This window comes from Schistocerca gregaria, chromosome 1 (genome assembly GCF_023897955.1).
Source record: "Schistocerca gregaria isolate iqSchGreg1 chromosome 1, iqSchGreg1.2, whole genome shotgun sequence".
In the NCBI taxonomy this organism is placed as follows: domain Eukaryota; kingdom Metazoa; phylum Arthropoda; class Insecta; order Orthoptera; family Acrididae; genus Schistocerca; species Schistocerca gregaria.
Genome location: NC_064920.1, coordinates 1,079,489,264 through 1,079,514,388, shown reverse-complemented (window position 1 = coordinate 1,079,514,388; position 25,125 = coordinate 1,079,489,264). Strand labels below are relative to the sequence as shown.

Here is a 25,125-nt window from a genome sequence, read left to right as displayed (position 1 = left end):
GACTCAAAGAGCATATGGGGGGTGCAGCCCACAGTAAATCTGCGTTTGGACAACACCTAACGAGTAATAACCATTCAGAATGTGATATAGAACACGATATGCAAATCCTGCATACTGTCCAAAAAGGCATCTTGTTAGATACCTTGGCAGAACTTCATGAGATTTTCATCTACAAAAAGAAAGGGGCCCATCCCTTCTTAATGAACACACAGAATTTTGAGATAAAGCATGTTTTGGTTTTTTTCCAGAATATCATTTGAACACAAGGATGCTGCATTTCCTCTTTTAATTTACGATTTTTGCCTTGTATCCTGTCTTATCTTTGTTTTATGAAAATGAATTACATTACCACTATTTATTTTGTCTCACATGTATATTAGCACCACCTTGTTACGAACTAGCTTTTTATCTCGCATAGTTTTCATTTTATAGTGTACTTTGGGACCTGCTAGGTTAATAAGTACTGATGCATATCTATGTTTTAACATGTTATCTTTCCATTTCTGTAAATTAATTGGATAACATTAATGTATCCATATAGTTTAAGACCTGTATAGCCTTTTACCATCAAATTACTACCGATACGATGTTGTATATGTGTTGAAGTTTCTAGAAGCCCATACCATGGAAACATCCACACACAGGTGTCATTTTGTCACCATCACACTTTGACAGCAGCAGATGCTCTAGTGGTTAATGTGTCACTGTATTTGGTGCTGGAGGATACTAAGTAACATTTATATAACATTTGTAATTACAGACCAATATTCTTAGGTTTGCTGTAGAATCCTTGAACACATTCTCAGTTCGATAATAATGAACTTTCTTGGGACTGAGAATGCTGTGTCCACAAATCAGCATGGTTTTAGAAAGAAACGTTTATGCGAAACTCAGCTTGCCCTTTTCACACGTGATATACCGTGAACTACAGATGAGGACAACCGACAGATTACATATTTCTAGATTTCCAGAAAGCATTTGACATAGTGCCCATTGCAGGCTGTTAAAGAGCGCATGGAATAAGTTCAGATATGTGAGTGGCTCGAAGACTTTTTACGTAGTAGAACCCAGTATGCTGCCATCGATGGTGAGTGTTCATGGGAGACAAGGGTATCGTCAAGTACCCCCAAGGAAATGTGATAGGACCACAGTTGTTCTCTGTATAGTATATACATAATTGATTTAACAGACAGGGTGGGCAGCTATCTGTGGGAAGGGAAGGTTATGTTCATTTCGAGAAACACGATTGAGAAAATTTAGAGAACCAGCATTTGAAGCTGACTGCCAAATGATACTACTGCTGCCTACATACATAGCGCGTAAGGACCATGAAGATAAGGTACGAGAAATTAGGGCTCATATGGAGCCATGTAGACTGTCATTTCTCCGTCACTGTATTTGCAAATGAAACAGGAGTGGAAATGACTAGTTGTGGTACAGGGTACCCTCGCACACATTGTATGGTGGCTTGAAGAGTATCGATGTAGATGTAATATGATCACTTCCATTTCAGTGCCTAGTTTGTCATTAAAATAAAAATTCCTGTGATTCTGTGCCAAATATGTGACACACTTCGTCATAAGGCAGCGATGTTTTCCAGTTTTTCCAGCAATTTGAGTCGTCTGCACAACCTTCAACGATATCGTCCTGAATCGATACCGTGATTGCAGTCTGGATCCCCATGTGTATATCTTTGGTTTCTCAGTTGCCACTTTGGCCATTACATTGCCATGACAACAGCACCCCTTTCAGTACACACTTCCATGATTTCGTGGCGGCCATCTTGACCTTTACGTTGCGTAGACAACAGCGTAATTTTGAATTCTTAGCAGATGGCACTGCCTAGTAAATATACGACGACATGTATATCTTTTAATGGTTGTTTTTTGATGTAATTTTGTCTGCTGTTATGTCTGTGTGTAATATCTGTATGTGCTTATAATAACTGCTCTCTAGTTTATTCACTTTTCAACGAAATATTAAGAACAATGTTTTTGTCTCTCATCCTGTAATTTTGTGTATTTTATGTTAACATAAATGATTGCTTGTGTGGTGGTTTATAATATTTTAACTTCTTATGTACTCATACTTGGTTTATGAGAACTTACTTTGCAAATTTGTGCAGCAGCAACATTTCAATTCTTGTGAGGATTTTGCCATTGGTTGTTGCTGACAAAATTCTTAGTTGGCGCAGGAATTGCACACTATTTAATCTGTGTCTCCACAGCCGTTAGTCACTGTGTACGATTGCGGTATTCCGTGAAGAACCGAGGAACCGCCAGCACCAGCCATAATGGTAAATGCTACAGTATTTCTCTTAATTATTTTAACTCCAAATGAAGTAGGACTGTTTGCAATTCTGCTGTTCCTACATTTGCAGGGCTTAAAAATTCTGAGGATGGTTTTAACATAAGCCAAAACCATTAATAATAAACAAATGTTATTGTGATTGCGACTGTTGTTTTATCAAAGTTAGCACCAGATTGCTGCACTCCATAGACTGTTGTCTAAATTTATGGACATAGACCCATTTGCTAATATTTTGAGGAATTAGCCTCAGTTGCACAATTTTTCTGGTCTTGTGCAACTGAGGCTGATTCCTCAAAATATTAGTCCATCACAGTTGCTGACTGGGCTGCAATATGCTAAACATTCATAGAAATTTGCCTCCTGAGGCAAGTACTGGCCAGCTATTCTCCATGTAACTTTATTGTTTTCTCAAGCAAATGTTTCTGTTGAAACTTCCTGGCAGATTAAAACTGTGTGCCCGACCGAGACTCGAACTCGGGACCTTTGCCTTTCGCGGGCGAGTAGGATACTGGTAGGAGACGAGATACTGGCAGAAGTAAAGCTGTGAGTACCGGGCGTGAGTCTTGCTTCGGTAGCTCAGATGGTAGAGCACTTGCCCGCGAAAGGCAAAGGTCCCGAGTTCGAGTCTCGGTCGGGCACACAGTTTTAATCTGCAAGGAAGTTTCATATCAGCGCACACTCCACTGCAGAGTGAAAATCTCATTCTGTAAATGTTTCTGTTGATAAAATTAGATACAAAAATTGAGCAAAGAGCTCATTTACGTTACTTTGCTTTACTTGTTGTGAAAGTTCCCATAGACTCATAACTAGCACCCAGTGACTCAATATTTGCATCATCAAAAGGAAAAACAAAACAATCCTCAGACTTCTCTTGTATTGGGTGAATGTAGGCTTTCCCAGCATATGCTACCTAAACCTCTAGTGTTCCATCCTGGTGGCAGTGTTATTATTGTTAAACCCCTTGCCCTATTAATAGTGATGACCATTTTGTGCACATTATGATAGAATTTAAGTTCACATAATATTCCTAAATCTTATAGCTTGGATTAAAATTCTTTTTGTCTGTGACCGCATTTTCGTCGTTGGAAGTTTCACACATTGTTACCCCCTGTGGGTCCGAGGGTTAGAATAGTCCCAAGGTATTCCTGCCTGTCGTATGAGGCGACCAAAAGGAGTTTCACATGTTTTGATCTTTACATGATGGTCCCCAACAGGGTTTGACCTCCATTCTTCAAAATTTTCCAGAAGAGTGAGCCAATTGGGGAATGGCGCCTTACAACATGCATCGTGTCCATTGTGCATTGATCTTTAGCCCACTTTCTCATTGTCGCATTGCATTCCTACCCGTTCTCCATCTCTTGGGCGAGGACACCTTCCTGGGTGTGTTTTCCACCATGCACTATGCAGTGTCGACTTCTGCGTCAACAATGACCATGATATCCAGCATGGTAGCCAGTCCGTTCTGGTGGGGCTGCCATGTACCTGTTGGTTGTAGCCCCCTGATCACACAGGGATCACTCTGCTGGTAGATGTCCATTCCCCTGGGGCATCGAACTCCCGGCAATGGCCATCCTGCCATCCCTTCCCTGGCCACACCGTTCGAGAGCTGATGGGGACTCTTTCATGACGATGAAGCCTCAGTTTTTTTGTTGGGCATTTAGAGGACAAGTTCGGGGGGGTGGAGGGCTTGTCCAAAATGAGATCTGGGTCAGTCTTGATCAAAACAGCATCCTCTGCTCAGTCATGGGATTTACTCAGTTGAGAGGCTGGAGGATCTTTCTGTAACTATCACACCCCACAAGAGCTTAATTATGGTCCAGGGTATCATATTTCACAGAGACCTTCTTTTGCAGTCCAACGATGAGCTACACGCCAATTTAGAGCGGTGAGGTGTACATTTCATCCGGTGTGTCCACCAGGGTCCGAATGAAAATCAGGTTGCCTTCATCTTGGTCTTTGAGGGTGATGCATTGCCTGAGAAGGTCAAGGTGATGCTCTACCGGTGTGATGTAAAGCCCTCTATCCCTCCCCTGATGCGGTGCTTTAAGTGCTGGAAGTTCAGCCGTATGTCTTCCTACTCTACTTTAGCATCACATGCCGAGATTGCAGAAGCCCATTACATCCCAATACTCCATGTGCCCCATCTCCTATCTGTGTCAGCTGCGGAGAGCACCATTCACCTTGCTCGCCTGACTGCAGGATTCTCCAGAAATAAAGGAAAATCCTGGAGTACAAGACCCTGGACAGACTGACCTACACTGAGTCTAAGAGAAAATTTGAAAGCCTGCATCCTGTGCATATGACATCTTACGCTGCCGCTACAACAGTTCTGGCACATCAGCTACGCCAACCCAGGTCACCCCTCAGAGCTGGAAGACTACACCTGCCCCCTTGATGGTGGGGCATTTCCGTCCCTGTTGCTCCTGCACCACATACTTTGGGAGCAACCAACCCCCCCCCCCCCCTCCCCCAGCCCCCCAACCATCTGCGACATTCATCCTCATTTCTAAGCCAGAGACGCGTAAGTCTTCTTCGGCTTCTCTCGCTAGGAAGGGGGTCTCTTGGGTCGCTTCCTTCCCAGGTTTCTGCTAGTGGAAAGATGACACACACCAGCGGCTGAAGAGCTCAAAAGCAGCTGGTCGTAGGGCTCCATGGTAATCCTCAATCCCGGAGACTCAACCAGTGAAGTCCTCCCAGACAGGGAAACCCAAGAAGTAGCGAGAGAAATCCAGAAAGAAAACCCCTAAGACCAAGGAAATTGTGGTGACACCCCCACCATCATTACCTACAAGCTCTGCGGCTGAGGACAGGGTGGAGATTTTGGCATCCACTGAGGACTTAGATCTCAACGGACCCTCACACACAATGGATATAGACTGCTCAGGGAATAAGTCGGGGGCAGCAGGTGAACCTGAGGCATAGACTGCCTCATTGAATGTTCCATGCCTTCCCAGTCTGATGATGTTATCCTCCAGTGGAATTGCGGCAGTTTTTTCCACCGCCTGGCTGAACTTCGGCAACTGTTAAGCTTTACACCCGCTATCAGCATTGCCCCCCAGGAAACATGGGCTATGCGGACCCTTGCACTCCGCACCTATAAGGGATATTACAGGAACCGTAGCGACTATAATCGAATGTCAGGTGGAGTTGCGTTTGTCCTAACCTCAGTCTGTAGTGAACATTTGCGCCTTCAAACCCTCGTAAAGCTGTGGCTGTCAGAATGAGGACGACGCAGGAAATAACTGTCTGCAATGTATATCTTCCTCCAGATAGTGCAGTACCCCTGAATCTATTAGCTGCATTGATTCATCCACTCCCTAATCTTTCCTACTTCTGGGAGATTTTAATGCCCATAACGTCTTGTGGTGTGGTAACGTGCTTACTGGTTGAGGCAGAGATGTCGAAACTACTGTCGCAATTCAACCACTGCCTTTTAAATACTGGGGCTGCCACACTTTTCAGTGTGGCTCATGGTAGTTGCTCGGCCATTGATTTATCAATTTGCAGCCCAGGACTTCTCCCATCTATCCACGAGAGAGCATGTGACGACCTGTGTGGTAGTGACCACTTCCCCATCTTCCTGTGTCTGCCTCAGCATCAGGCGCATGGACGCCTGCCCAGATAGGCTTTGAACAAGGTGAACTGGGGATCTTTCACCTCTGCTGTCACCGCTGCGATCGATGTGATGGTTGTGCAGGTGACTAGCACAATTGATTCTGTGGCAGAAAACACAATCCGTCGCTCTTTCGGGTGCCCGAGGTGTAAGGCAGTTCCTTGGTGCTCACCAGAAGTCGTTGAAACAATTAAGGAGCGTAAGCGAGCTCTACAGCGGCATAAGTGGCACTCTTCCCTGGGAGCACCTCATAGCCTTTAAACGGCTCCACGGCTGTGTTTGCTACCTTATCAAACAACGGGAGGAGGAGTGTTGGGAGAGCTACATCTCCACCGTTGGGTGCCACACGTCACCTTCCCAAGTCTGGGCAAAGATCAAATATCTTTTCAGGTACCAGGCCCCAACAGCTGTCCCCAGTGTTACCATAAATGGCGAGTTATGTACCGACGCAAACGCAATTGCCAAGCACTTTGCTCGAGCCTTTGTGTCGGAGAATTACCCCCGAGCCTTTCGCACACTCAAACAGCAGGTGGAAGGGACGTCCTCTCATTCACTGCATGCTGCAGTGAATCCTATAATGCCCCATTTACAGAGTGGGAGCTCCTCATTGCTCTTGCACATTGCCCCGACAAAACTCCTGGGCCTGATTGCATCCACAGCCAAATGATTAAACATCTCTCATCTGACTACAAGCAACATCTTCTCATCATCTTCAACCGGATCTGGTGCGATGGTGTCTTTCCATCGCAATGGCAGGAGAGCACCATCATTCCAGTGCTCAAACCCGGTAAAAACCCACTTGATGTGGAATGCTATCGGCCCATCAGCCTCACCAACTTTCTGTGTAAGCTGCTGGAACGTATGGTATGTTGGCGGTTGGGTTGGGTCCTGGAGTCATGTGGCTTGCTGGCTCCATGTCAGGGCGGCTTCCTCCAGGGTCGCTCTACCACTGATAATCTTGTGTTCATCGAGTCTGCCATCCGAACAGCCTTTTCCAGATGGCAAAACCTGATTGCAATCTTTTTTGACTTACATGAAGCATATGACACAGCTTGGTGATGATATATCCTTGCCACATTGTCCAAGTGGCATATGCACTTGTCTCTGCAAATTAACAGACCACATGTACACCACGGAGCACTGAGGCAGATCAAGCAGATTGCAGACTGCTACTCACAATTCAGAATCCTGAAACTAGTACGTAGGGTGGCATATGTCTGATCAGTTGGTAAAGAGAAGTTTGTGTCAAGACTTAAATTTTCACATTGAAAAAGGAGTAAATCAAAGAAACCTGAAAGCCATAATATAACTGCAAATGGAAGAATGCAGATGGTGGTGGTAGTGGTTACAATTATGATGATGATGATGATGATGATGATGATGATGATGGAAACAATTGATAGTCAATAAAATTACTCTATTCTCTTTTGTCACCCCTTCAGCAAGGGTATATTAACCATTTATCTGCCCTAAGGCCTCATAAGAATATGGATTCACAGTACTTTGGAGGTAGAAATGAGTCTAGTTGACTGGTAGCCACATAAACTGCCAAACTGTTCTACTATGGCATATCAGTCAGTCTTCACAGACCCTCAAAGTAGATCTCAATTCAGGCATCAGTGACATGTGCATATCCATAATTTCTAGGTTGGTCCTTTAAAATAGTGCTATCAGCTCAGTTGCTACATCTTATCATCACAGAGGCAAACAAACAGTTAACACACTACACCATTTCACAAATCTTGTCTATGGTGACCTGAAATAGATTGCTAAGATTCATATGGACTCAGAAATGTGTGCTTTAAGAATGTTGAAAGGGAATAATAATGCAAGTTTTAATGAGGGGAGATAGAAAAGTGTGTGATAACTATCGATATATACTCGTATCACAAGTAGCAAAAATACTGGAGATGATAATGGAAAGAAGACTTGGGGGGGTGGGGGGGTGGAAGGTCACTTAGAAGAGGAGCAACATGACTTTCGAAATGGTACATCAACAGTGGACCCAATTTTTAATATGAGATAGTTGATGGAAAGGCATTGGGGGTATAGGAAGGATCTGGTGGTGATATTTCTTGACTTGGTGAACACTAGCAGTTGTGTTCCTAGTAAAGAGGTATGGGAAAGTGAGTTAAAACAAACAATTGAAATTCTTCAAGCAGTGTTGACAAAAGTTTCAGCTGTGTCCAGATCCAGGTAGTAAGGACTGGCTGATTTAAGTTGTTAAGGGATTGAGGCAAGAAAGTGTGGTGTCATTGTCATCATTTATAATGTATTAAATCATGAAGAGGACAAGAGAAACTCATAGAGGAAAGGGTATTATTTGCCGATGCACTTTGGTTGTGGGGAACCAACAGTATGCATGTACAAGCAGAACTAGAAATCTTGAATGAAGAAATCAAAATGTGTGGCATGAAATGCAGTGTATAGGGAAACAAGACCGTGTTAGTAACCAAAATAGAAAGTGAAGTAGTGACAAATTAATAGTAGAGGACAGGTGATTGAAGTTGCAAACAACTTAAATATTTAGATATATTAAAAACAAAGATTCCAAGACTTACCAAGCGGGAAAGCGCCGGCAGACAGGCACATGAACAAAACACACAAACACACACACACAGAATTACGAGCTTTCGCAACTGGCAGTTGCTTCGTCAGGAAGGAAGGAAGGAGAGGGAAAAATGAAAGGATGTGGGTTTTAAGGGAGAGGGTAAGGAGTCATTCCAATCCCGGGAGCGGAAAGACTTCTCTTAGGGGAAAAAAAAGACAGGTGTACACTCGCGCGCGCACACACACACACACACACACACACACACACACACACACACACACATATCCATCCGCACATACACAGACGCAAGCAGACATATTTAAAGGCATTGCCTTTAAATATGTCTGCTTGCGTCTGTGTATGTGCGGATGGATATGTGTGTGTGTGTGTGTGTGTGTGTGTGTGTGTGTGTGTGTGTGTGTGTGTGCGCGCGCGAGTGTACACCTGTCCTTTTTTTTCCCCTAAGGGAAGTCTTTCCGCTCCCGGGATTGGAATGACTCCTTACCCTCTCCCTTAAAACCCACATCCTTTCATTTTTCCCTCTCCTTCCTTCCTTCCTGACGAAGCAACTGCCAGTTGCGAAAGCTCGTAATTCTGTGTGTGTGTGTTTGTGTGTTTTGTTCATGTGCCTGTCTGCCGGCGCTTTCCCGCTTGGTAAGTCGTGGAATCTTTGTTTTTAATATATTTTTCCCATGTGGAAGTTTCTTTCTGTTTTATTTACATCATCTTAAATATTTAGATAGTGTGATAGCGCAAAATGCAAGGATGGAGGCAGAAATTATCATAAATTTACAACAGAATGATGCTGTGTTTGAGGGGCTTAGTCAGGAAAAGGGAGATGCCCAATGAAGTGTAAGGAAGTGCATCAGACATCTGGACAAAGACAAGAAGAGGAGAGTATATTCCCAGTCAGTGAAATGGAATTACTGAGAAACATGCAAGGGCAAATGAGGAGAGAGTTTGTGATAAATGGAGATTCTGGGAAGGAAATGGTGGTAGAAAAGGTGATTGATAGGACTGAGAAGTGGGGGGGGGGGGGGGGGGGGGGGGACACGGATAGTAAAATGGTTTGGACCCACAAAGAGGAGGGAAGATGGAAGCATATTAAAACAAACAAATGATGGAAGCCAAGTCTGAGGACAAGAGGAGATGCAGAACGAGATGGGGCAAGAGGAGACGCAGAGTGAGATGGATTGACTTCATCAAGACCAGTTGAATAAAGCATCTGGAGTGGAATGGAACAGCCCTTTGTGCTGATTAAAAAAGAAATGAAGAAGATGACAGAAAACCTCAGTCATTATTATTCTGATGAAACCTTCTCGGGCTTCCATCTGAGTGACAGCACCAAACTTCTGTGATTTTTCCAATAGTGTCAAGCTCGTAATCTACCCATAGGTATACCTCAGTGCCAGATGTCTTCTGAAAGGCCAGAGTCTGGTGAACTTTGGCGGGAGGAGGGGGGAATGCTGTTCATCTCTCAGTGCATTTCTTCTCGCTGAGACTCAAAATGTCAACTACTGGTTGGGTTCTTTCTGTAAAGCTGCTAGTGCGGGGTTCAGTGCCGAATTTAGCTGATAGCCCTTGTTCCTGTTGATGCGAGTTTCATGGAACCTTATCTCAGTATATCATTTGATGATTCTCTCCCAAAAGCCACATGCTCAGCACAACATTTTTGTTTTCTCAAATTAGAATGTATGTTGGTTGTTGAGTTAGTGTTCTGTCAGTGCTGGTGTATCTTCGTAAGCATGTAATGTGTTGCATGCAACATTGTGAGATGCAGAGCAGTGTGTGTGCAATAAGGTGGTGGGCACAGTGACAAGAGATGCTGTGCGTATCAGGTAATTGCAGTTGTAGTTTGTTCTTTTCTGAGCCAAGCATATCTTTCATTTTGTGTGGTGATCAAAAGAAGACATTGATGTTTCCGAGGATTCTCGACATTTTGGATGAGGGAGGCCCAATATAGGAGATAAATTTTCTCCAGTGCATGTCCAAACTGGGCATCGCTGTACCCATTCTGGCAAAACACATCTCTCAGGTGTTGCAGCGGAGCTGGGATACTGTCTCCATCCCAAATGGCATATGCCTTGTGTACTGAGCCATTAGAACTGTGTACTGCTGCACTGGAGGGTCTTCTTTTTGTATACTGCACGTCCAAGGACAAATTACTTTCCTTACACATGATAGTAGTGTATGTGTAACTGTAAAAGTATCTAGAGGTAGAGTGATTAAGGTGAGATGGTGACATAGATCTTCAGTCTTTGTGTTAATGTAAGTGACGACAGTGACTCAACATGCACTCGGATGCTGATGGTATTAAAAGTTTACTCACACTGATCAATGTTCTCACTTCAGTTACTACTTGCGTAGTTCTTTTTACCAGTAGTATGTATGACTACAGTTGTAAGTTTAATGGTCACCTATTATATGCTGGTGGATGGACAGCTTTGTGACTCGCACTCACGCGTGCCGACTAATGCTTAGAAATGGTATAATAGCTGAAATTGGTCAGTAGTGGAAAATAAATAATACAGCTGTTGAAGGAGATAAATGTTGTCATTTCAGAAATTGTATAACACTGTAGTACTTGCCCAAAGAAAAGTAATTACAATAATCATCACCTTAGGAAATGGAAAGCTGACATTCAGGAAGTTGTCAGAATAATAACATGAGGAGGACGTGAAAGGAAGCCCCTGAGATGCGGGGGGATGAATTATGCTAAATGTCCTTAGGAAAATGGGATGTGCCATAAATCGCCTTATTTCATAAATAAGAATGAAGTTGTTAATTCAAAAATTGTTCAAGCACGTGAAAAAAAATATTTTCATTTTTATGTTCATATTGTGCCAGTTGGCGTCGTCGTCGTCATCATCATAAGTGTAGTCATCACAATTGTCGTTGATTTTATTATTATTATTATCATCATCATCATCATCATCATTATCATCATCATGTGCAGTTTCCTGCCACTGACAATGCTTGCTTTGAACACAAACCCCTCCATCTCCTCCAGTCTTCCCACCAACTCTGACCCACTCTTCTCCTCTCTCCTGAATGCTTTCCTCCATGTCTTTTAGCCACTTGTCCATTTGCATTCCCCTTGACACACTTGCAGTTTCTTACCTTTACTACAATCTGTTGCAGATATGAAAGTTTACTCGCAGAATGCCACCATAGCTACTTTTCACAGCGAGAACAGTTGCTCGGAACTGGAGTCGCCACCGCAGTTAGTGAGCTGGCAGGACAGCATCGTGGTGACCACTGCTCCCTCGTACGCAGTGGGTGTGCTTTCCTCGTACATGTGTGTCACGACGAGTACCAGCTGTTCTATCAGTTCTTCACTCTCCATACACCACAACTCACGTGAGTTGTAATCAGTACTGTGCTATGTAAATATGGTGAAAAGTTCTTGCAGAATGCAAATAATGTTGGAAATCATTATTCTTTCTTTTTGCTGTTGAAGTATGTTGTGTGGAAAGATACAATAGTTCTTGATATTGCAGGGAAACAGCTTGAAATTAGTAAGAATTAACTCTCATTGTAGAAATGTTTCACATTTTTATACTATTTTGTTTTTAACTGCACATGTAATTTTTCACGAGCACACAAGAAATTATAATTATTTCTTTCAGAACATACCTTGAGGGTCTCTGTACATCATTGTATGATGTACTCCGGCCATTTATTATCCACATAAATCATCTGGAAACATTAGCAGAAGTTTGTAGCATATTGAGACTGGAAATGTTGGAGGAACATGTTCAAAATAACCGTAAGTGTTTATTGTTCTTACAATACAGCACATAGTGAGATTTTCACTCTGTAGCGTAGTGTGTGCTGATACGAAACTTCCTGACAGATTAAAACTGTTTGCCGGACCGAGACTCGGTCTCGGGACATGTGTCTTTCGTGGGCAAGTGCTCAACCAACTGTGCTACCCAAGCACGAATCACGACCCATCCTCACAGCTTCAATTCTGTCAGTACCTCGTCTCCTACTTTTCAAACTTCACAGAAGCTCTTCTGTGAACCTTGCAGAACTCTAGCACTCTTGGAGGAAAGGATAGTCTTAGAAAAGCTTCTGTGAAGTTAGGAAGGTAGGAGACCAGGTACTGGCAGAATTGAAGCTGTGAGGACGGGTCATGAGTCATGCTTGAGTAGCTCAGTTGGTAGAGCACTTGCCCGCGAAAGGCAAATGTCCAGAGTTCTAGTCTCAGTCTGGCACACAGTTTTAATCTGTCGGGAAGTTTCAATACAGCACATACTTAATGCAATGTACATTGAAACTTGTAAATTAATGTCTGTATTACCTGTATTAAGATGTTCTTATTGACTACGTCCGCCTCCGTAGCGTTAGCTCCTACCACTGAGGGGGCCGGGTTCGATTCCTGGCAGGGGACTAGGTATTTTGTGTCCTTTATCATTTCATTATCATTGACTCGCTAGTCGCCGAAGTGGCGTCAACTGAAAAGGATTTGCAATACGGTGGCTGAACTCCCCTGAATGGGGCCTCCCGGCCAACAATGCCATACGATCGTTTCCATTTTGGCTTTGAAATGTCTGATGTGGTTAATGAGTAAACAAGTAACTGATGAGCCATTATCTTGAACTGCTGGTTTCCCTTGTGTTCAATTGATTATTATAGGAAATCAAAAACTATTATTGAAATAATGGAAGGAGTAAAATTAATAACACCATATGGTGAGATGCTGAACAGTCAGGTAGGCACATAATCGAGATTGAAACTGTTGCTGAACTTTCAGACAATATCCTCCTCCTAAGCTTCATCAGTAACATCTTTGTGGCCTGAAATCATGCTGAAAAACTCCTCCTCTGCCTTCAGTAACTGATTTCGTTTTTTTCAACTGAAGTTTCTGCTGCTCTTCCAAATTCCATAGCACTTTCCTGGATTTGTTGTCCATTCTCGTTGAGGCTCTACAATTTGGTCCACCTCAAACCAGCCAACAAGCATCAATATATCTAGTTTGAGAACTGCCATCCAGTCCACTTCAATTATCCTCTTCTCTACAGCCTAAGTATACATGATAAAATAGTCCATTACAAAATGGCATATCTTAGTACCTGTTAGGGCACACAGCTATAGTGCGAGAGAGAGAGAGAGAGAGAGAGAGAGAGAGAATGAATAAACTTTGCATACTTTGGTGGAAGTTGCCTAAGATCACTTAATGACAGTCGAGTGAGCACTTGTACATGGCAACATGAATGACAGACAAGTTTGCACTTGTTCATGGCCATATAGATGTTGCATGCCTACATTCTAAATTGCATGTAGCCTGCAAATTTGCAGTGTGCCCATGTGGCATGTTATTTGCCTACTACCCAGAGATGAGTGAAATTTATTCAAATGTTGAGTAATAAGTGCAGAGAGAAATTATTATTCGTAAAATAAAGGAGAGGCAACTAGTCACCTATAGCTGAATGATTTGTAGTGCATAGAAACTCCCAACAGAAAGCCATTTATACCAGCTTTCAAGCTTTTGCTCTTTCTCTTGTGGAAATAAACACATCACACAGACACTGAAACACACATGCCCATTGGCGCACTGACTGTCACTCTCGCCGTGGCCACAGGTGTGTGTGTGTGTGTGTGTGTGTGTGTGTGTGTGTGTGTGTGTGTGTGTGTGTGTCTTTCCACTAGAGAAAGAGGAAAAGCTCGGAAGCTAATACAAATGGCCCTCTGTTATGTGTTTCTTTGTGACACACATTATCCAGCTGTGAATGAGTGGCTCCCTTTCCTTTATTTCATGTATTATTCTATCCAGGAATTTCCATTGTTGTTAAAAATCAGTATTCATTGTTCATAAACAACAAATGTTATTCAAATCATTTTTCACTTACAATGGTAAAGACGTATTCCTCATCTGTGAACAAAGTGTTATACATCATGACTACATCTGAAACCCAGTGACACTTATTGCTCCAATTATTTGTAATTTATTAACATATGTACTTTTTGTTGCTTTTAAATTAGTTTTCAGAACAGCTGTTACGTCAGACATCTCAGCAGAAACTTTATTTGATTTTCAAAGATTTGCCAATGAGACACTAAAGAAAATGTCCCACACATGCAAAGGGGATATCGGTGGGTTATATCTCTTGAATAAGTCAGTAGTTAAAGATAACTGTTGCTGTTGTCTTTGTCAAATAATTCATTGTGATTCCACATTACCTTCAATTCTCAAATTACATTCAAAATAAAATTTACATTGTAATATCATTTGGAGCTTGTATCCTAATTTCAACAACTTTCTTTGACTCTTGTATGTCTGTAGTTTGCTGTAAGCATCCCTTGGTCATAGAGAGCAACATAAGTGAACTATTTGATTTTAAATTGTGTGTAAGACATAGCTGCAATAATTGCAATTGGTGTAGAAAGTCAACATATGTCTTCTAATAATCTGTTCACACCTTCTCGATACAAAAAGTTGCTATTGTACTGCAGTGTTATGATCTCTGTATGTACTCAAGCCTAATGTTTCTTTTGAAATTTTAGAATGTCAAAGCTCTATGTAGCTTTGAAACTACTTCAATTCTAATGTAAAATTTACTCAAGAGTTTATTGTAAAATACATTTGGATAACTTTGGGCATCCAACCAACAGCATTCCATAAATGTTTGAGGAGTTCTTTAGATTTAGTCTGTTGATGATAATTGTTTGCAACTGAGCTTTTACTTTTCACAATCATTTTGTAGCAATTCCAACATGAGTGAATTGTGTAATAAAGACATACATCTGATAGTGTTAACAATCTTAGTACAATGGAGGAAGATGCTGCAAATTAAGAGTTTCTGCTGTATGCAGTCTCGCCTTTGGCTACTTCTGTTGAGCACTTCTGCAAGTTAGCGGGAAGAGTGGTTTGAGCAGTGTGGTGCTTTACTAGTTATGGTGGTGTGTCCTTGACTTCCTTCCATCTGTCAACTGACTCACACAGCCAGGTAGAAGAGAACCTACAGGTCAGCATGCACATATAGATTATGCCTACTTGATATGAAATTTTTCTCGTTGTTGGAGATGATAGAAGTGATAACTAACAGGAAAAAAATTGTAGAAATGGTGATTATACACACAATCATAGGCTTTGTAGTCTGGAACTTGAATCACTTTTTTTATCCTACATACATACTATGCAAGCCAAAAAGTATGTCAGTCTTTCTATTGTGCCTGTTCGCAGTTTGACATGTCATTTATGTGGTGCCTAGCACTCTGTCTGTTTCATAATGTTATTTTGAAGCTCTTGAAATGTGAATAAAAATAAAGGCTTACTTTTCTTAACAAAGGATGGAAAGTTTTACTTGAAAGTAAAAATTTGACTTTAGGGACAAAACTGAGAGACTGAGTCGCAAGAAAACTTCTTGAAATAGTTAATATTAGTGCCCAGAAAAGGTGGTAGGTGCTGAAATAATGAAAGATGAAATAAAGTTAAATTCATGAACAGCATAACATTGTCTGTTTTGCATATGTAAAGCACTTTCCTGTATCCCTGAATTGTGGGCGTAATATTTACGTAAAAGGGAAGAAAGAATGGAAATCCACTTGCAAGCAGAGTGAACCTATTGTCATACTATTATTCTCTTCATGACTGCCTTCCCATATTTAGTTTTTTCACGCTAAAAAATGTAGGATAATAGCTTTAAACTTTCGTTTTCATATAAATTCAAATACTATTTTCAACAAATGCCTTTAGGAGAATTACCGTTCATCAGACGTCAGCTAAAAGATTAATGTGTTTTACACCCTGGTAAAGGTTGCAGGAATGGTAGTGGCATCATTCACTGTTCGAGTAAGTATTTGAAGTGGTTCAGTTCGTGAAGGCTACTTTTTTCCTGGTCCATTTCGCAACTTGTATTTTATCTCCAAAAAGAAGTAAATCTTTCACAGATTAAATAAACACAAAGACGACAGTGAGGAGTCACTTGCAGCTTAATTTTATGGAATTTTTTCCACAATAGGGGTAGTCCCATTGACAACACTGTAGAAAGCAGTCCTTACTGCAGAGGTAGGATAGCATTGAAAACATTGCTCCCATTATTTTTCTGGTTGTTTTGGGATAGAACACCTCGAGGGGGGTTTTTGTGAATGAGTGAACCATTCACACATTTATGTACAGTCCATTGATAAGTTATTTACTGAATAGAATTTGCACTGAGCCCAGGTAACAAGTTACAAATAATGTATCCACAAATAAATTAGTTTGAATGATATGCTTTTTAGTGTAATTAAATACAATGTATATGGAGTGATACATATATCTTATACGTCATCTTATATATATAAGATGACGTGACTTACCAAACAAAAGCGCTGGCAGGTCGATAGACACACAAAATTCAAGCTTTCGCAACCAACGGTTGCTTCATCAGGAAAGAGGGAAGGAGAGGGAAAGACGAAAGGATGTGGGTTTTAAGGGGTCATTCCAGTCCCGGGAGCAGAAAAACTTAACTTACGGGGAAAAAGGGACAGGTGTGCACGCGCACGCACACATATCCCTCTGCACATACACAGACACAAGCAGACATTTGTAAAGGCAAAGAGTTTGGGCATAGATGTCAGTCGAGGTGGAAGTACAGAGGCAAAGAAGTTGTTGAAAGACAGGTGAGGTATGAGCGGCAGCAACTTGAAATTAGCGGAGGTTGAGGCCTGGTGGATAACGAGAAGAGAGGATATATTGAAGGGCAAGTTACCATCTCCGGTGTTCGGATTGGTTGGTGTTGGTGGGAAGTATCCAGATAACTCGGACGGTGTAACACTCTGCCAAGATGTGCTGGCCGTGCACCAAGGCATGTTTAGCCACAGGGTAATCCTCATTACCAACAAACACTGTCTGCCTGTGTCCATTCATGCGAATGAACAGTTTGTTGCTGGTCATTCCCACATAGAAAGTGTCACAGTGTAGGCAGGTCAGTTGGTAAATCACGTGGGTGCTTTCACACGTGGCTCTGTCTTTGATCGTGTACACCTTCCGGGTTACAGGACTGGAGTAGGTGGTGGTGGGAGGGTGCATGGGGCAGGTTACAAGGGTAGGAGCCAGAGGGTAGGAAAGGTGATTTGGGGATTTCATAGGGATGAACTAAGAGGTTATGAAGGTTAGGTGGACGGCGGAAAGCCACTCTTGGTGGAGTGGGGAGGATTTCATGAAGGATGGATCTCATTTCGGGGCAGGATTTGAGGAAGTTGTATCCCTGCTGGAGAGCCACATTCAGTCTGATCCAGTCCCGGAAAGTATCCTGTCACAAGTGGGGCACTTCTGTGGTTCTTCTGTGGGAGGTTCTGGGTTTGAGGGGATGAGGAAGTGGCTCTGGTTATTTGCTTCTGTACCAGGTCGGGAGGGTAGTTGCGGGATGCGAAAGCTGTTTTCAGGTTGTTGGCGTAGTGGTTCAGGGATTCCTGACTGGAGCAGATTCGCTTGCCACGAAGACCTAGGCTGTAGGGAAGGGACAGTTGGATGTGGAATGGGTGGCAGCTGTCATAATGGAGGTACTGTTGCTTGTTGGTGGGTTTGATGTGGACTGCCAGCTTCACACGTCCATCCAATTGAGAGATTTATACCAAATAAATTGACAAAGACAGAGCTGATCCTCCTTGGCACACAAAACGTGTCAGAACACTGCTGCAGAAACAATGAAACAAATGTGCCAAATTTAAACAGACACAAAATCCCCAAGATTGGCTATCTTTTACAGAAGCTCGAAATTTAGCGTGTACTTCAATACAAGATGCTTATAACAGTTTCTACAACAAAACTTTGTCTCAAAACCTCACTAAAAATCCAAAGAGATTCTGGTCGTATGTGAAGTATGTTAACGGCAAGAAACAATCAATGCCTTCTATGCGTGGTAGCAATGGAGATACTATCGAAGACAGTGCTGCCAAAGCAGAGTTACTAAACACAGCGTTCCAAAATGCCTTCACAAATGAAGACAAGATAAATATTCCAGAATTCAAATTGAGAACAGCTGCCAACATGAGCAATATAGAAGTAAATATCCTCGGAGTAGTGAAGCAACTTAAATCACTAAATAAAAGCAAGTCTTCTGGTCCAGACTGTATACCAGTTAGGTTCCTTTCGGAGTATGCTGATGCATTAGCTCCATACTTAACAATCATATACAACTGTTTGTTCGACAAAAGATCTGTACCCAAAGACTGGAAAGTTGCACAGGTCACAACAATATTCAAGAAAGGTGGTAGAAGTAATCCATTAAATTACAGGTCCATATCATTAATGTTGATATGCAGCAGGATTTCGGAACATATATTGTGTTCAAATATTATGAATTACCTCGAAGAAAATGGTCTATTGACAAACAGTCAACATGAGTTTAAAAACATCTTTCCTGTAAACACAACTAGCTCTTGATTCACATGAAGTGTTGAGTGCTATTGACAAGGGATTTCAAATCAATTCTGGATTTCCAGAAGGCTATGGACACTGTACCATAATAGCAGCTTGTAGTGAAATTGCGTGCTTATGGAATATCATCTCAGTTATGTGACTGGATGTGTGATTTCCTGTCAGAGGGGTCACAGTTCATAGTAGTTGAGGGAAAGTCATCGAGTAAAACGGAAGTGATTACTGGCATTCCCCAGGATAGTGTTATAAGCCCTTTGCTGTTTCTTATCTATATAAACAATTTGGGAGACAATCTGAGCAGCCGTCATCGGTTGTTTGCGAATGACGCTGTCGTTTATCGACTAATAAAGTCGTCATAAGATCAAAACAAACTGCAAAACGATTTAAAAAAGATATCTGAATGGTGATAAAAGTCAAAGTTGACCCCAAATTACGAAAAGTGTGAGGTCATCCACATGAATGCTAAAAGGAACTCTTTAAACTTCGGTTACATGATACGTCAGCCTAATCTAAAAGCCGTAAATTCAGCTAAATACCTAGGTATTCCGCCCCATGAACCATGGACCTTGCCGTTGGTGGGGAGGCTTGCGTGCCTCAGCGATACAGACAGCCGTACCGTAGGTGCAACCACAACGGAGGGGTATCTGTTGAGAGGCCAGACAAACGTGTGGTTCCTGAAGAGGGGCAGCAGCCTTTTCAGTAGTTGCAGGGGCAACAGTCTGGATGATTGACTGATCTGGCCTCGTAACAATAACCAAAACAGCCTTGCTGTGCTGGTACTGCGAACGGCTGAAAGCAAGGGGAAACTACAGCCATAATTTTTCCCAAGGGCATGAAGCTTTACTGTATGATTAAATGATGATGGCGTCCTCTTGGGTAAAATATTCCGGAGGTAAAATAGTCCTCCCCATTCGGATCTCCGGGCGGGGACTACTCAAGAGAACGTCGTTATCAGGAGAAAGAAAACTGGCGTTCTACGGATCGGAGCATGGAATGTCAGATCCCTTAATCGGGCAGGTAGGTTAGAAAATTTAAAAAGGGAAATGGACAGGTTAAATTTAGATATAGTGGGAATTAGTGAAGTTCGGTGGCAGGAGGAACAAGACTTCTGGTCAGGTGACTACAGGGTTATAAACACAAAATCAAATAGGGGTAATGCAGGAGTAGGTTTATTAATGAATAGGAAAATAGGAATGCGGGTAAGGTGATACAAACAACATAGTGAACGCATTATTGTGGCCAAGATAGATACGAAGCCCACACCTACTACTGTAGTACAAGTTTATATGCCAACTAGCTCTGCAGATAATGAAGAAATTGAAGAAATGTATGATCAAATAAAAGAAATTATTCAGGTAGTGAAGGGTGACGAAAATTTAATAGTCAGTAACTGGAATTCGGTAGTAGGAAAAGAGAGAGAAGGAAACGTAGTAGCTGAATATGGACTGGGGCAAAGAAATGAAAGAGGAAGCCGCCTGGTAGAATTTTGCACAGAACACAACTTAATCATAGCTAACACTTGGTTCAAGAATCATAAAAGAAGGCTGTATACGTGGAAGAAACCTGGAGATACTGACAGGTTTCAGATAGATTATATAATAGTACGGCAGAGATTTAGGAACCACGTTTTAAATTGTAAGACATTTCCAGGGGCAGATGTGGACTCTGACCACAATCTATTGGTTATGACCTGTAGATTAAAACTGAAGAAACAGCAAAAAGGTGGGAATTTAAGGAGATGGGACCTGGATAAACTGAAAGAACCAGAGGTTGTACAGAGTTTCAGGGAGAGCATAAGGGAACAATTGACAGGAATGGAGGAAAGAAATACAGTAGAAGAAGAATGGGTAGCTTTGAGGGATGAAGTAGTGAAGGCAGCAGAGGATCAAGTAGGTAAAAAGACGAGGGCTGGTAGAAAACCTTGGGTAACAGAGGAAATATTGAATTTAATCGATGAAAGGAGGAAATATAAAAATGCAGTAAATGAAGCAGGCAAAAAGGAATACAAACGTCTCAAAAATGAGATCGACAGGAAGTGTAAAATGGCTAAGCAGGGATGGCTAGAGGACAAATGTAAGAATGTAGAGGCTTATCTCACTAGGGGTAAGATAGATACTCCCTACAGGAAAATTAAAGAGACCTTTGGAGAAAACAAGACCACTTGTATGAATATTAAGAGCTCAGATGGAAACCCAGTTCTAAGCAAAGAAGGGAAGGCAGAAAGGTGGAAGGAGTATATAGAGGGTCTATACAAGGGCGATGTACTTGAGGACAATATTATGGAAATGGAAGAGGATGTAGATGAAGATGAAACGGGAGATACGATACTGCGTGAAGAGTTTGACAGAGCACTGAAAAACCTGAGTAGAAACAAGGCCCCGGGAATAGACAACATTCCATTGGAACTACTGACGGCTTTGGGAGAAACAGTCCTGACAAAACTCTACCATCTGGTGAGCAAGATGTATGAGACAGGCGAAATACCCTCAGACTTCCAGAAGAATATAATAATTCCAATCCCAAAGAAAGCATGTGTTGACAGATGTGAAAATTACCGAACTATCAGTTTAATAAGTCACAGCTGCAAAATACTAACGCGAATTCATTACAGACGAATGGAAAAATTGGTAGAAGCCAACCTCGGGGTGGATCAGTTTGGATTCTGTAGAAATACTGGAACATGTGAGGCAATACTGACCCTACGACTTATCTTAAAAGCTAGATTAAGGAAGGGCAAACCTACGTTTCTATCATTTGTAGACTTAGAGAAAGCTTTTGACAATGTTGATTGGAACTCTCTCTTTCAAATTCTGAAGGTGGCAGGGGTAAAATACAGGAAGCGATAGGCTATTTACAATTTGTACAGAAACCAGATGACAGTTATAAGAGACGAGGGACATGAAAGGGAAGCAGTGTTTGGAAAGGGAGTGAGACGGCTGTAGTCTCTCCCCGATGTTATTCAATCTGTATATTGAGCAAGCAGTAAAGGAAACAAAAGAAAAATTCGGAGTAGGTATTAAAATCCATGGAGAAGAAATAAAAACTTTGAGGTTGGCCAATGACATTGTAATTCTGTCAGAGACAGCAAAGGACATGGAAGAGCAGTTGAATGGAATGGACAGTGTCTTGAAAGGAGGATAGAAGATGAACATCAACAAAAGCAAAACGAGGATAATGGAATGTAGTCGAATTAAGTAGGGTGATGCTGAGGGAATGAGATTAGGAAGTGAGACACTTAAAGTAGTAAAGGAGTTTTGCTATTTGGGGAGCAAAATAACGGATGATGGTCGAAGTAGAGAGGATATAAAATGTAGACTGCGAATGGCAAGGAAAGCGTTTCTGAAGAAGAGAAATTTGTTAAAATCGAGTATAGATTTAAGTGTCAGGAAGTCATTTCTGAAAGTATTTGTATGGAGTGTAGCCATGTATGGAAGTGAAACATGGACGATAAATAGTTTGGACAAGAAGAGAATAGAAGCTTTCGAAATGTGGTCCTGCCGAAGAATGCTGAAGATTAGATGGGTAGATCACATAACTAATGAGGAGGCATTGAATAGAACTGGGGAGAAGAGGAATTTGTGGCACAACTTGACGAGAAGAAGGGATCGGTTGGTAGGACATGTTCTGAGGCATCAAGGGATCATCAATTTCGTATTGGGGGGACAGCGTGGAGAGTAAAAATCGTAGAGGGAGACGAAGAGATGACTACACTAAGCAGATTCAGAAGGATGTAGGTTGCAGTAGGTACTGGGAGATGAAGCAGCTTTCACAGGATAGAGTAGCATGGAGAGCTGCATCAAACCAGTCTTAGGACTGAAGACCACAACAACAACAACAACAACAACAACCACCTAGGTATTACAATTAATAACAGCTTAAATTGGAAGTAACAAGCAGAAAATGTTGTGGGGAAGGCTACGCAAAGACTGCGTTTTATTGGCAGGACACTTAGAAAATGTAACAGACCTGCTAAGGAGACTTCCTACACTATGCTTGTCCATCCTCTTTTAGAATACTGCTGCGCGGTGTGGAATGCTTACCAGATAGGACTGACGGAGTACATTTGCAGCGTTGCCACGGATGCGTTCAAATGCGACAGCTCTTTCCTGCCATTCTGTTCATTCTCCATGTTAACTCATCTTATGGTGCTGATGCCATGCTACTGACTGGCATGTACACATATCTTCACTGTGACAACTTAGTCAGTCCAGTTGGCACTCGGAAATGACCCATGTGACTGGTAATTTGTCTCGTGAGCTTACTGCTACGAGCTGCCGCTTTTCCTTTCCACCGTCAGTGACTCCACGGGACGGACAACTTTCATGAACAGCTGCAGTAGTGTCCACTGCTTTTGCATTGTTATGCTTTAAAGTGATAGTAATTTTTTTTTTCTTCTGTGAAAAATGACCTTCAGGTGTAAGTAAAATAAGAGAATGGAAACTACAGCAGATCAATGCATAGAGATCAGCAACCCATAACAGAAAACAGAATTCACACTGGCTTTCAAGCAATAGCTCATTTCGTAGCAAGGCTTGCTGTGGCCACGGGAGCATTTGTGTGGGTGTCTGTGTGGTTGTGTATATGAATCAATGTATTTTTGTTACAAAAAGAGCTAGTGCTCAGAAGCTAGTGTGAAAGCTGTTTTCTGTTACGGGGTTTTGCATTCTACACATAGGTTTTCTATAGGCGAGTCGTTGCCTTTCCCTCATTTTACATTTAGTTCCAGCCAGTAATTTCCAGTATTGAACTGTAGTTATGATTTTTGTTTCACTTTAAACATGACACTGATCCTATGTAAAAGTTACTTTCTGCTGTACCCTGTTGTGTATCATTTTCCATATGTTCACCATGATTTACCAATGTGTCAACTGAAAATAGATATTTGTTCCAGCTGGTCCTTTGGAAGCATTTTCAAAAATTGCATGGCAGCTGCTGCAGGATGTGCAGGAGCGTCTGGTGTTTCGTGCCCATTGTTACCTGCAGTCTGATATCTTACAGTATCGTCCTGCACCTGGAGATCTCGCCTACCCTGAGAAGCTCGAGATGATGGAGGTCAGAATTTTTTTTTTGAGAAATTACAAAAGATGTCTAAATTAATAACCACATTTTCTATTTGTTAAGAAAATTAAGAGCCAAGTACTTACGTATCTACTTATTTGGCAGACTTATTGTTGTAGATGCTCTCAGAATCTATTAGAGTTAAAACTGTTTTTTGACACTTATACTTGCCTATTTATTCATGTGAACATCACAAGTTTTGGGCAGTTTGAGTCATCTTCAGTGCTATAAAAATAAATATTAGGGAAAGGAGTCAAAGTAACCTACTGTCTAATAAATAAATAAATACAAGTACTTCTGAGATTAATAAAATACGAAGTTGTACCTGACTGGTTGATTACAGAGTGATAAGCCACTAAATGGATGCCTCAACATTGGTGTACCAAACAGGAAATGGTTGGTGTGGTACCTAAATAGATGTCAAGGGGATGGACAGGAAAAGTAGATACTTAATTTTAAGATTGGCACTTAGGGAACATTCTCATGTCAAGAATGACTATTCAACTTAAAAACCTATATTCCGAATAATATTGGATGCAAACAATTGGAAGTTATTGAGGCATTTCTACAGCTAATGAAACAGTTATTTAAGAGATACCTCTCACAAATACATGTAGGTACACAATTATTGCTAAGTCAGTTTCATTTTCTTGTTCAAGTGACAACTTGTTATTTATCAAATGGGACAAGGATGAATACACTGTGATGAAACCATAAATATTAGAAGTGCCTGTTCAAATCAACCCCACAGATAAGATGGAGCTACCCATTTCATGTATAATGTTAAAGTAAGTCCAAACAGTATAATTAACCAGACTCTCTATTTGAAGTTAAAATCTACACATATCTTAATTACAATAGTATTAAAAGTAGCTATTAATTTAATTACAGGATCAAAGACAGACAGTCAGTGAGCAGCCCTTGCTTCTCCTGATACTGTGACTCTTTAGTTTAACAGCTCTCTAAGAAGAGGCACAATAACTTATTAAAAATAATTTATATTCTAATAAAAAAAACTGAGCACCTGTTAAGTTATTGAATCTACACAACTGCTCAAGATCATTGTTCCAGTACCACTTTACCAAAAGAAAGAGATATTGTCAGACTGACAAATTGGCTATCAGAAATTTGTAAACTACAGTAATTGGTGGGAATTTCAATAATAATTTAGAAGATTTAAAAAAATGAACTCATTATTGCCAGTCAAATTATTACTGAAGATGT

General features: G+C 41.5%; 1 protein-coding gene across 1 annotated transcript in view; it reads left to right on the top strand.

Annotated features, from left to right (window-relative positions):
* The window catches only part of LOC126281850 (conserved oligomeric Golgi complex subunit 3), a 111,050-nt gene that overhangs the window by 49,647 nt on the left and 36,278 nt on the right, over positions 1-25,125 (top strand). Inside the window, exons 7-9 of the mRNA XM_049981110.1 lie at positions 11,616-11,834; positions 12,104-12,243; positions 23,735-23,895. Of these exons, the coding sequence (XP_049837067.1) occupies positions 11,616-11,834; positions 12,104-12,243; positions 23,735-23,895 (520 nt within the window). The remainder of the gene's footprint in view (positions 1-11,615; positions 11,835-12,103; positions 12,244-23,734; positions 23,896-25,125) is intronic.